The sequence below is a fragment of the Trachymyrmex cornetzi genome, unplaced genomic scaffold, assembly GCF_001594075.2.
Source record: "Trachymyrmex cornetzi isolate Tcor2-1 unplaced genomic scaffold, Tcor1.1 scaffold1202, whole genome shotgun sequence".
In the NCBI taxonomy this organism is placed as follows: Eukaryota; Metazoa; Arthropoda; class Insecta; order Hymenoptera; family Formicidae; genus Trachymyrmex; species Trachymyrmex cornetzi.
Genome location: NW_017295765.1, coordinates 51,385 through 64,808, shown reverse-complemented (window position 1 = coordinate 64,808; position 13,424 = coordinate 51,385). Strand labels below are relative to the sequence as shown.

Below are 13,424 nucleotides of genomic sequence, written 5' to 3'. Positions count from 1 at the left end.
TGCCTATTGCTTGTGTCTATTGTGTTTCCAGCTTAATTTGCACGAAAGCGCCGTTTCGTGTATAGTCGCGACAGTCGCGTGTTCAGCAAGTGAAGTGAGGCAACCGGCGACGGTGAGTGACGACAAATGACTTGGCTGACGCGCAACGTGAGGATCAGCCTGTCGTGTGTATGAAAAAAAGAGAAAAAGGCGGAAGAAAAGAGGAGCGTGCTCGTGCGTATGTATGTGTTTGTATGCATGCGAGGATTGTGAGGTGAATTAGAACACGCAGCGTGCATGCAATTGCGCATCTCGATGATATCGCATTCTACGAACGACTCCTCCGGCCGAAGGAAACGAATGAAGTGAAAATATCTCGCAAAAGGTAGTTGTGTTGGACAGTGTGAGCGAAAGTGCCGTCTGTCGCGTACATACGTCTCTCTCTCTCTCTCTCTCTCTCTCTCTCTCTCTCTCTCTCTCTCTCTCTCTCTCTCTCTCTCTCTCTCTCTCTCGGTGCGCAATAATACATACGTATATCGGTGAAAGAGACGAGTGCGAGTATTCGCTAATTGCGCCGATTGCGCGTACGACGACGGTATCGGGACGAAACGGAGTGACCGTGCCGCGTGACGAGATCGTAAGCTTGCTCGAGCAAGTGAGTGAGTGAGTGAAGACATAAATGTAAGAGAAAGAGAGAAAGAAATTGAGAAACATTGATAGCGCTCAGGGCTCTAGTGTGGCGTGCGCGGACCCCGTCTGTTCTGTTTGCTAGGGTTAAAGAAAACGAGACGATATCGTGGGTGCCTCGCTAAAATGGCGCTGATCGGCACCATCGTCGGCCGATAGGAAGAGAAAAAGAAAAAAAAAGCATCAGCTTGAGGAAGAAGAGGTAGAGTGAAAAAAAGGGAGAAACGATCACCGTTTTATTTTGGCATCGTCGAGAGCGCACGGAGAATTATTATATTATCGGTCCTTCATTCCACGCACCCCTGGATCGCCGGCCTCCCTTCTCTCTCACTTTTTCTGTTCCCCTCCTTATCATCCGTTTTCTCATCATTTCTTTATCCATCACGTTTTGCTTGTATTCTTGCCATCTTTGTTGCAAAGCATAGTTGCGGCCGACCATCAACGATCAACGTATACCAACGATCGAGCCAACGACCACCACAAGAGGAGCCTGCCGCAGTGCATTGCAAAGGAGAAAAAAGGCGAGAATCGCGACAGCATTGGCGTACGACGTAAACGTATACAGCGACAGTCGACAGTGATCTCGGAAAAAAAGAGGGGGGGTTTGCTGGTTCGACGCGACCGCGATGCCCGTGCCGCATCGCCACGCTCCTGACGTGAAGAAACACTTTGGATGGTACTTGGGCACATCGACGGAAGAGGCTACATTATCACGGAGAGTAGTTGGGGACAGGGAAGTACGACGGCTCGTCGCCAGGTGAGTGAGTGAGTGAGTGAGTGAGTGAGTGAGTGAGTAAGTAAGTAAGTGAGTGAGTGAGTAAGTAAGTAAGTAAGTGAGTGAGTGAGTGAGTGAGTGAGTGAGAGAGAGATGCTCTTCTGAATTTTTCTTGTCTATTTTTTATTGATCAATTCTCTGAACTGATGCATACTCTTGTACATTTCTGTTATTAACTGTTCTTATTGCTTGCGCTTTTCATTGCATTAGCTTAATACAGTTATTTAATTTTTGTTTAACATTGGCAAATACCGAGTACATAATGTTTCACTAGGTTACGTTGTGCCATCTACAGATCTGTTTGTGTTACTTGCACTTTTTGAATTCAGCATCTTTGCTTTCTCTCTTTTCATTGTCGGGTTATATATCCATCTCATTTGAAATGCATAAATTTTGGGGGATTTCAAGCTACGTGGATAGACCTTATGTCTCTCACTGGAAAGCATCTATAATTGTTTCATTTTTATAATACTTAGTGTATTATGCACCTGTTGAGAGGATTCTTCGATAGAGAACAGGTCTCTTTCCTCTAATGCCTAATGCACAATTGAAAAACACAGGGCAATAGAAACAACAGATTTCAATCTATCAGAAATCTTGTATTCCGGTATACATGGTTTCTGATAGGTTGAAATCTGTTATTGCTCCCATTGTCTGCATTTTTTCAATTGTGCATTCTCTGCGAGCGCCTCTCTCTCTCTCTCTCTCGCTCTCGCTCTCGCTCTCGCTCTCTCGCTCGAAAAGTGGAAAGAAGGAAAAACTTTTCCCGCGTCGGCGTCGTCTAACTATCGTCTAACTGTCGTCTAATCGTCACGGCGCATTCGAAAACCGTGCCATCACGCCTCTTTTCACCTTGAAAGGTTTATTTACGAGGGCGCAGGGGTCTGCGCTGAACTAAGAACAGTAAGAACGCTGGCAGTGTAACCGATCGCCGCCAGGGTGTTGTCACTCGACACTCAATCTGCCTGTGTTGTCAATTTACACCGTTGTCCTCTGCGCTGCGCACGCAATAGGTTATACGTATATTCTCCCGTGTCACCGATGACTATGCAGATTAAAGCGTGATCCTCGCCGAAACAATCGACTCCACGTGATATCCGCGATACGCTTTCTCGCGTCACGCGTGACCGACCCGACCGCGGACGACGAACGACGGAAAGGAGGCGAGCGAGCCTGCGACCGCGGTCCAGATCGAGGCATCGAAGGATGACCGACGCGTGGCACAAAGGGTAAGAACGACCTACAGAGGATCGAGCGTCGAAGGAAATAAAGGGAAGAAAAAGAGTTGCGATACGTTTCATAACGTTGGATCATTGTTGTGCGATCGTAAGTCGATTCTTAGAAATTGCGAGGTACACAAGGTTGAATTGCGATGATAGCTTATTTGGCCTCTTTCTTTGATCTCTGATTAATTATCAGATCGCGCACGTAGGTACATACACTCGTTAGGTCTGTTTTTATAATTAAACTAGTATACATTTTTTTGTGCTTAAAGTGAAACAGGTATATGTTTGATATTTGGCGAAAACAAGAAAGTTTATGTGCAGTTCAGTGTAGTGGTAAAAAACAAATAAGTATACATGCTTGTCCTTTTTCAAGAAAAATTCTGAATTGGTATACTCTGGTGCAATAAATTGGAGCAAAACAAAGTATATACTAGACTTGTTTGTCTCACTTCAACTAATGTATACCAATTCAGAACTTTCTTTGAAAAAAGATGGTATAATGTATTTTTCCTCCAACTACTATTGCATTGTATAATGTACAACATCATTGCAAAGTCAGTTACATAGAAGTTTAGATTACAAAAGTAGATAATGCATGATCTTTCCTTGGAAGAGGAAAAGTCTAGAATCATCTCCCAAGACTACGCTTTATCTATTTTTGTAATTAAAAAAAATTTTCTAAGAAGTTTTTTTTCTACAATAATAATAAAAAGAGTGAGAAGCTAGAAATTAATCAATCACAATTGAATGTGAAAATAATCGATTATAATTGGTCAATCTCTAACTTCTCACTTTTGATTTATTACTAATGGATTTTTGCCATTAGTAATAAATTATTGGAAGCCTCCAAGCTTTAATAAAAAATGTTAGGCACCTATACTTTTTTCATTTATCCAGAATTTCTTTTACCTATTGATTATCGACATTCTATATAAGTTTTAAGAGTTCTTGAAACAAAGGACAATTTATAGCAAATGCCATTAAGGAAATTAATTTAATTTTTAAACTAAAACTTTAAATAATGATTAATAAAGTGCCTAATACTTTTGACTAAGGGTATATATAGTTTCGTAACTACATGCACATTATACAATAATTATAAATAAATAAGCTCTATTCCCTTGCTCAAACTTTTCTATCTGTGCAAATGCACATTGTTATAAAAAACATGTCATTGCAAGATTAGGATTCCTCTATATATGTGTCAATCTTTAATTTTGTTTTTTATTGCTGAACTTTCTGAACTAGTATAAGAATCATACACTGAAGCGTTCTTTATTGCATTATAACGAAATTCGGTACAAAAATTCACTGAACTGGCTACACTAGGACTAGAGTTAGTGCAGCAGTGCAATGTTGCGCGCAAATGGTTGTGTTCAGCAAAACACAACTTTTGCATATGTACAATGTTAATAATATTATGTCTAATTGTAAATGTAATAATATATGTCATCTTTATGTATTTTTTACCATCATTATCTTCGATTAAGACTGTTTCTAATGGTGGAATTATAATTACATCTTCTTCATCTGATGAATCTAATAATTTTAATAATATATGTGATCTGCCATGTCTGTGCACTGTAACGTTTTTTATTATCTATATCTGCACTTTGTCCTTGCTCAGTTCTAGTGCAATTCTAGTGCTGCGATAAACAACAAACCTTTTGTACATTTTTTAATATTTGTCATTTCTTTATTTACAGTTTAATCTGTTCATGAGTTGTAGAAATCAGTTATACTGCCACCAGTTCTCAAGATCCGTGCACCCTCGTAAATAAATTGTTAAATAAAATGCACTCTCTCTCTTAGGAACTTATATCTGATTAAGTGATTTCAATAATTCTTTCACACACGGAAGGAGAAACTTGTTTTCTAAAAATTTGTGGAATATTACTGAATGTTTAATGTTGGTATGCAGTATAGTTGGCAATTATATGCATTTGGATATGCAATAGGACAATAGGACGCAATAGAAACATTTTGTAATATTTATATGAATAAATTAAAAATGCTCGTTACTTGAACTCGTTACTTAGAACTTTTATATCTTATGATATTAAGCCATTGTGATATGATATCTGTGGAATGTAGCAATCTTATTATGATGATATGACTTTCATTGTATTTTTTTAATAAATAGACAAATTAACTAGTTTTATAACATTCTTATATTATTAATCGTATTAATGCAATGATAGATATAGTGTTACATTTTATTACATCAAGAACGATATATTTTATAACTATATATTTAGTACTAAATTACTAATTTTTATAGAGTAAACGTCACTATAAAGTTCATAACGCAATATCTTTTATTTTAGATATTAAATTTACAAGGACTCACATTAATACATCAAAATGAAAATCGATCGCAGTAGATTGAAAAAATGCACTTCCGAAGTGGTAAGTATTTTGCACAATTTTCATTTAAATGCTTTTAAACATTTTTAGTTAAATCTATGTGATAAATGTCGATTTATTTTCATTAAAATATACATTAAATGAAATTTAAGGAAAGATTACATAATTTCTTTTATGTATGTGTATATATATATATGTATATATATAAGTGCGTGTGCGCGCGTGTGTGTATAATTATTTCAATCACATTCAATGTAAGAGAAATTTTGATATAGTTTGTATATAAACTAATTTCGATTAATTGTACATTATTTCTTGGAATAAAAGTTTCTAATACCCACGCATACTTTATTTATATTTAATTTATTCAAATTATAATTATGCGTAACGTTTAGCCAGCAGAATGTCAGGCACTCATAAGCAAATTACGCTCTTGCTCGCATGCAGAGCTGCTAGAAGAACTAAAGCAGATAGATGCGTGGACATTCGGAAAGTGCGAATTATTTCATTGGATTGATGTCTTAGATCTCAGTGACAGTATTTTAGAAGAAGCTGCAGCAAGAAGTCCAGATAATCCATGGGAATTAGCATGCGATCTTCCTCAGAATCGAGAGGTTTGTTTAATAATTTATCTCTATTAGCATCAACTGATTAAAATATGTATTACTCTAGATGTATAATTTTACGTTAAAAGTCTAATTAATAAAATAATTCATATATGGTTATTAACTTGAACATAGGCAAAAGAGCTGCTTCTTTGGGTTCTCCACTTCACAACATTGTTAATTGAGCATTCATTTTCACGGCATTTGTACAACAGCATGGAGCACTTGGTTACTTTACTATCAAGTTGTAACATGAATGTAGTCCTTGGTGTATTAAATCTTCTGTACATGTTTAGTAAACGCAGTAATTTTATTACACGTTTAAATAGTGACAAACGGCAAGCTTTGCTCAGCAGGCTTATACATCTAGCTGAGGTCAGTAACCTTAATTTATATTTAGCGATATAATTTAACTCTATTTATTAAATAATAACTTATTACAGAGTTGGGGAGGAAAGGAAAACGGTTTTGGTTTAGCAGACTGCTGCAAGGAATTTCCAGAAAAAGTAAGCATGTGCATATTTAATTATTATGTGTAATATGATAGTTTTATTAATAATATTATATGTATAGTATGTGTATATATTTTTTATTTTATAGCCATTTCCAGCAAGTGCTACAACGTTACACTTTGAATTTTATGCGGAAAATCCGACTGTAACGGAGCCATCGGCAACTGGTACATCACTCTCTAGTACAAAAAAAGTTGGTCAAATGAATCTTGTAACATATATACATATAGAAAATGTTGATAAACTCGGAAAAACCCCAGCACAGATTATGAATGATCTGTTAAAAGTTTATAACGTACCTCAAGAACGACAGGTAAGGTTTAAAATTTTATTTTTTTTTTCCATGTAAATGATATGAGAGATTTGTAGGTTAATGCATCATTTAATTTTTATCGTTTATTATATGTACGTAAAACTTTATATACATAAAAATTAGATACGAAAAATAAAACAAGGATAGAATGTGCTGATAGCGCTGAAAGCCAAAGAGAGATATTTTTTAACGCACTTGAAATATGTTATTCTTAGATGGCTCTATTGACACATATAAGACTAGCGCATGGTTTTTCGGATTATCGAAGACGATTGCAGTGCGTGCAAGCTCGGCTTCAAGCTTTATCCGTACTTGTATACAGCAACGCGTTGCAGGAAAATGCGCACAGTCTTCTTCATGCTGGACTTCTTGAAGAGCTTGTGGAATTGTTGGAATTACCATATACTCACCTTGTTGAGATACGCGCGGCAGCGTTGCGTACTCTTACGAGCATCATACATTTAGATCGGAATCCACACTTCCCCAAGTAAGTATACATATATTTTTCTATTTCATAAGAATTTGCTATCTGATATGGTATTTTAATGTTTATTTTTATGTGATTCCAGAAAACCAGGTTCACGATTGAACATGATTATTGACGTCACTGGAGCTAGCTCGTATCACGGCTTTCTACCTGTTTTGGTTCGTACTTGTATAACAACATTAACCTCACCACAACCAGATGGTCAACCATTTCCTCTCCCGCTTGCGACAGCCTTGTTTAGTTTTTTGTATCATCTTGCAAGTTATGAGGCGGGTGGAGAGGCTCTTGTAAGTTGTGGCATGATGGAGAGTCTTTTGAAAGTCATCAATTGGCCAGGAAGTGAACTGGAACATATAACGGTACTGTTTAACAGAATATATAATACAAACATTTTCTTAAAATTCGATATTAATAATAACCGAAATTACGATTTACTAAATTTGCCTTTTACATTCTATTTGTAAAATATATTCAATCTTATTTATTTATCTCTCTTTTTTTTTGCAGTTTGTAACAAGAGCAGTGCGTGTCATAGATTTAATAACAAACATTGATATGCAAGGTTTTCAAACTCACAGTGGTTTAGCTAGTTTCATCAACCGTTTAGATATGGAAGTTAATGTATGTCGGAAAGAACAGCCGTTTGAAATAGAACCACTGCTCTATCAGGATGCACCACAAACCTCACGTGAAAGATCGATAGAAAGGGAGGAAGGCTCTTCCACATCACGCCGGGAACACGAGACTTTTGATGAACGAGAGGAATCGTCTAATCCTATGGAAATATCAGAAGATGAAAATATAGTTGCCAAAGCAGATGAGAAGAACGAGCAGCAGCCAGACTATTCTGCTGCCAAGACCGGCAAAACGTGTTTACCACAACGAGCAGCACTCCTGAAATCAATGTTGAATTTTCTCAAGAAAGCAATTCAAGATCCGGCATTTTCTGACAGTATACGACATGTTATGGAGGGTACATTACCATCGTCTCTGAAGCATATTATAAGTAATTCAGAATATTACGGTCCTTCGTTATTCTTACTTGCTACCGACGTCGTGACTGTGTATGTTTTCCAAGAACCGTCATTATTATCGTCTCTACAAGACAACGGCTTGACTGATGTTGTACTTCATGCTTTACTCATAAAAGAAGTGAGTGTAAATAATTTATATTTAATTTTATGTTTTTCACAATAATAGAGTATCTTTCATGATATGATACCAAAAGCGTTTTTAATAATTGCTATGTCATGTAACAGGTTCCTGCCACTAGAGAAGTATTGGGCTCTTTACCTAATGTGTTCAGTGCTCTGTGTTTAAATCAACGCGGTCTTGAATCCTTTGTGAAACGGCGACCATTCGAACGCTTATTTAAAGTACTACTCTCGCCTGTTTATCTTTCGGCAATGCGACGGCGACGAAGCGCCGATCCATTAGGTGATACAGCTTCAAATTTAGGCAATGCCATGGATGAGCTGATGAGGCACCAACCAAGCTTAAAAGTTGATGCTATTGGGGCAATCATTAAGGTATTAATTAAAAATAAACTGCATTTTCTAATAATTTTGTTATTGTACATTGTATTTCTCAAATTATTTTTATTTGTCTTTGTTTACTTATTAGCTACTCGAAGAATTGTGTGTATTGGGCTGTGATCCACGGTACATATGCTGGCGTGCCGCTAGTAAATCTGAAAATTCACCATCAAACACGGCCTCTGGAAATCGTCAAACATCTGGTCAATCAGTCGGCGTCGGAGTAGGAGACTCTGGTGGCGGTGGTGGAGGAGGCGGCGGCAGCAGTAGTGACGAAGAAGAAGAAGACGAAGAGGAAGCTAGTACAAGTTCGCATCCTCAACGAGAAGAGCAACCTAGCCTGTCACCTCAACAGCCTGGACCGCCACCTCAACCAAGAGAGAAGACTCCCATTGCTTTAGTGGAATATATTCACAATGTTATGAAATTTGTGGATGCTATACTCAGCAACAATTCAACCGATGATCACTGCAGAGAATTTGTTGCTCAAAAGGGACTCGTTCCACTATTATCGATTTTGGGTCTACCTAATTTACCTGTTGATTATCCTGTCGCACAAGCGGCTCAATCTGTAGCCTCTGTATGCAAAAGTATCTTGGTACGTATTTTAATCTTTTCGTATAATTATTTTTTTTAAAGTTAGTAGATGCATGTTTTTTAAATGTAACTATATTACAAATGTAATTTGATATTTACAGAATCTCGCACATGAACCATTGGTACTAAAAACAGGTTTGTCACAATTAAATGAAGTGCTAAATTTGTTGAAACCACTTCACAATAATTTAGAATCCCCTGGCGCCTCTGTTTTGTTACACGAACTTGCGTCAGCTCCAAATCTGGAAACCGCATTTACAAGCGACACTGCTACGCCTTTGTTACACGCTATGAATGCAGCCCATGGATACGTAGTGATGTTTGTTCATGTTTGCCGTACTAGCCAAAGTGATATCCGAAATCTTTCTATGAATCACTGGGGTTCCGAATTGGGTTTGACTGTTCTCAAAGGTTTGTCGGAGCTTTATATGTCTCTCGTTTGGGAGAGTACATTACTACTCGCGTTATGTAGCGAGGATATTATTCCGGCCGGATGCGAATTTGGCAAAGAAGACATGGATAAATTGATGCCACCCGAGTTAAAAACCGAGGGCGAACCTTCGACCTCTTGGTCCGCTAGTGTATCCTCGGATATGGGAAGTAATGGAATGACTACGGCCATGGAAGCTCTTAGCACAGATCCGCCACCGGTGCCGATGGAGGTAGACGACAAACCAAATGTAAACACCGATAGGCCCAACAACTATCAGTTAAAATATATCAAACCTTTACTTGGTGCTTCTTCAAGACTCGGCAGAGCGCTTTCAGAGTTATTTGGTCTACTTGTCAAACTTTGCATGGGTTCTCCCATAAGACAACGTAGAGGACAGCAAATGCCTCTAACACCCACGTTGCCCTCTCAGGCAGCGCGAAGTGTTGCCACTGCATTGAACTGCTTATTGACGCGCGGGTTATCGTGGGATAAATTACCCCCATCACCGATTCCCAAATTTAAACTCACTTTTCTCATATGTTCAGTGGGATTTACATCACCGATGCTCTTTGACGAGAAGAGGCATCCTTATCACCTGATGCTTCAGAAATTTGTCAAATTGAACGGTCAAAATGCATTTTTCTCTACCTTTCATTGGGCTTTATCAGGTGGAGGCCATTTTGCGTTATCTGAAGGACTGGAACATCCAAATCTACCCGATGGAACTGGCGAGTTCTTGGATGCCTGGCTGATGCTGTTGGAGAAAATGGTTAATCCTAAGGCTATCTTAGACTCACCCCACGTGGTCTCATCAAAGTGTACTGGAATATATAAAGTATGCGAGACGTTCGATCCAATAAGATACCTCATCGATATCCATAAAAAAGCTTTCGAGGCGGTAATGCTGATGTGGGGTAAAAAACCACTCAAAAACTACGGAGCTCGCATGACAGAGTCTATTTTATCGATTTTACGACATATTCTACGTGGCGAGAAAATCATCAAGGAACGCACGGAAAAGGAAGAAAGCGGAGACAATGCGATAGCTAGTGGTAGCGGTGCGAGCGGCGTTGGCAGAAGTGGTGGATCTGATCGTCGTGATGAACCAGAGGCGGACGTCAATCCGGAATATTTGAGACAACTGATGGATATGGGCTTCAGTCGAGCACATTGTATAGAAGCGTTATTGCATACGATGACGGTAGAACAGGCAACCGATTACCTCCTAACAAATCCTGCAACGCTACGTAGACCCGATGTTCCAGTAAGCGATGCCAGTGGTCAAGGTTTGATCATGGATTTGGAATTGGCAGATGACGATCAGATAATGCATGCTATTGCAATGTCGCTCGGCGATACAGATACGCGTAAAATTTCGGGCATTGAAGAAATTCCTTCTCGCGAAACGACCATCACCGAAAATATAGACGAATTTACGCGTAGTGCACTTGGGCAATGTCTTAATCTATTAGACCTCATGCCGGACACGGTGTATAGAATTTGCGATCTGTTAGTGACCATCACTAAGAGAAACGGCGACGAGTGGCGGGACGATACGTTACGGCAGTTGATACGCGAGGTCGGACGTCTAGTAGATTATCTGATTGACATCGCCGAAAGTCAGGATGAAAATGCCGGAGCCCGATTGGTGGAGTGCGAAGAGGCGAATAAACTTTCTGGCCGTCTTTACCTCTATACTCTATTCTTTGAAGGTTCGTTTCAGGAGATGCGAGTGCCATGTGCTCTTATAGTGGAAGAATGCGCGATACTTGACAAACTTGTACGGTTGTTGGTGGTGAGCGAGGCTCCGCTCACCGCGAACAAGAATAAAATCGCTAAAGACTGCAAGGATACCAGCGCTGTGTTGAGCATGAAGACACCAAAGTGGTTAGCGCCTTTATTACTGCTTATCGACCGGCTGGAAAAGGTGGCTACTCTCACACAACGAAAGCAGATGATGCACAAGATCACGACCAAATCGTGGAAGTGGTTTGACTTAAGTACTGGCAAATGGACCCCCTATTCGCCTATGAATAATCGAATCATCAATGACGCATATTGGGCAGGCGAGTCCAGTGTGCGAATATCGTGCAGTCGACGCCGATATCTCATCACCTTTTCCTGCATGACGCAAGTGAACGAAGATAGTGATAATAGGCGGCCCATCACGATGGGCTTTAAGCTCGGCACGGATAAGGAGGATGGTGGTTCGGGTTCCGATTCAAATATGGATACCGACGAGAGTCCGGTAGGAGAGGAGAGACGAAATACAGTGGTCCAAGGATTGGATCCTAGTATAGCACCGAGTATTGTACGGTGAGAAATACATTAATGGGTACAAATATGCAATGTAATAATTTAGACCTTGAAAAAAAGAAGATAATCTTATCACACGATATATTATGATGCTGTATAATTAATTAACATATTAATGCTTTTCTATGTTTTAGTATCATTTTTCGTAATGTTTTGTGTGATCGCGCATTACACCGGATTACAAAAAATTTTTGAAGTAAAATACATCAGAATAGCTGTTTCTTATAAATTTTGGATCGCTGAATCCGTATTCGTAAGCCATTTTACTTCATCACTTCCAATTTTTTAGATAATTGAGAAAAATGATGGAAAATTTGTGAAAATTGAAACGTTTGAGAAAAGAGCAAAAGTAAATATGACATTAAAATCGCAAAATTGATTTGAATATCAATTTTCTTGGTAAGTTGAACAAGATGTACAAAACAAAAAAAATTGCTTTACTAATGTTTGAGATGACACGGTATAAATTAGTTGATTGAAGTACTATTGTGCAACGATTCGCGTGAGTCGTAGAAAGTTTTTTTTAGCTTTAGAAACGAATATTTTAATGTTATTTTTGGAAGATAACAATTAAAACATCCATTTCTGGAACTGAAAAAATCTTCCATGACTTATACAGATCATTGTTTGTTGCACAATGGTAGCCACCGATTTGTTTTACGATGTGTTAAACTACATAGTACCTAACATTAGTAAAGTAAAATTTTTTTATTTCTTACACTTTGTGTAATTAAAATATATTTAAATTAGTTCTGTAATCGCATTTTAATGTCATATTTACTTTTGCTCTTTCCTCAAACGTTTCAATTTTTACAGATTTTCCATCATTTTTCTCGATAAATTTCTCTAAAAAACTGGACATGATGGAGCAAAACGGCTTACGAATTCGGACTAAACGATCCAAAATCTATAAGAAACACTTATTCTGATTTGTTTTTCAAAAAATTTGTAGTTCTGTGTATTATACGAAATACATTTTACGTATAAAATTGAGTTAATAAAGAGTAATAAACATCTCATAAATATTATTTATATTGCAGCGCGTGTGTAAAATTTTTGGCAATCCCAGTCGATCGAGACGCGTTACACGCTGTGTTGAAAGTGTGCCTACGGCTGACGAGGGATTATCGAAATGCGGAGGTGTTCGCGCGGGAAGGTGGTGTTAAGTTGCTCCTCGAAATGACGCAGATGTGTAGTTTTACCGGCTGCATCAATTTATGTACATTACTGATACGACATACTCTTGAAGAGCCGCGCACGCTTCGCCTTGCGATGGAGAAGGTACTAGTGTTTATATTTTCAATACAATTTCGTGCAATCCATCTTTGTAATAATGAATTATTCGTCCAATTTTGTTCTAGGTCATTCGTGCACGCACGCAGAGTAATATACCTCCTGCATATAAAGAGATACTTTTTATGACGCGGCAGATCAGCAGCGCTGTTTGCCGTAATCCAGAAGTATACAAAGAAGTGTGCGAAAATATTCTTAGAGTTGACATAAGTTGCTTAAAAAGTGAGTTTCAGTTAATGACACTTCAGTTAGGATTTACTTAACCCCTTCAGACTCAACGCACATTGTAATGTACATCA

At 38.4% G+C, this 13,424-nt stretch overlaps 1 protein-coding gene across 12 annotated transcripts in view; it reads left to right on the top strand.

The window, feature by feature from the left end:
• The first annotated feature begins 112 nt into the window (after window positions 1-112).
• Window positions 113-13,424, top strand: part of HUWE1 (HECT, UBA and WWE domain containing E3 ubiquitin protein ligase 1) — a 28,175-nt gene continuing 14,863 nt past the window's right edge. For 8 of the 12 annotated variants that reach the window (XM_018516803.1, XM_018516781.1, XM_018516774.1 and 5 more), the window contains exons 1-15: window positions 460-868; window positions 1,092-1,423; window positions 4,995-5,076; window positions 5,430-5,648; window positions 5,775-6,014; window positions 6,083-6,145; window positions 6,240-6,464; window positions 6,680-6,951; window positions 7,034-7,310; window positions 7,459-8,103; window positions 8,211-8,480; window positions 8,575-9,084; window positions 9,185-11,832; window positions 12,873-13,113; window positions 13,194-13,347. In XM_018516803.1, the coding sequence (XP_018372305.1) occupies window positions 5,032-5,076; window positions 5,430-5,648; window positions 5,775-6,014; window positions 6,083-6,145; window positions 6,240-6,464; window positions 6,680-6,951; window positions 7,034-7,310; window positions 7,459-8,103; window positions 8,211-8,480; window positions 8,575-9,084; window positions 9,185-11,832; window positions 12,873-13,113; window positions 13,194-13,347 (5,809 nt within the window). In that variant the 5' untranslated portion in view covers window positions 460-868; window positions 1,092-1,423; window positions 4,995-5,031. The other 4 variants (XM_018516738.1, XM_018516748.1, XM_018516719.1 and 1 more) reach the window with 4 other exon arrangements.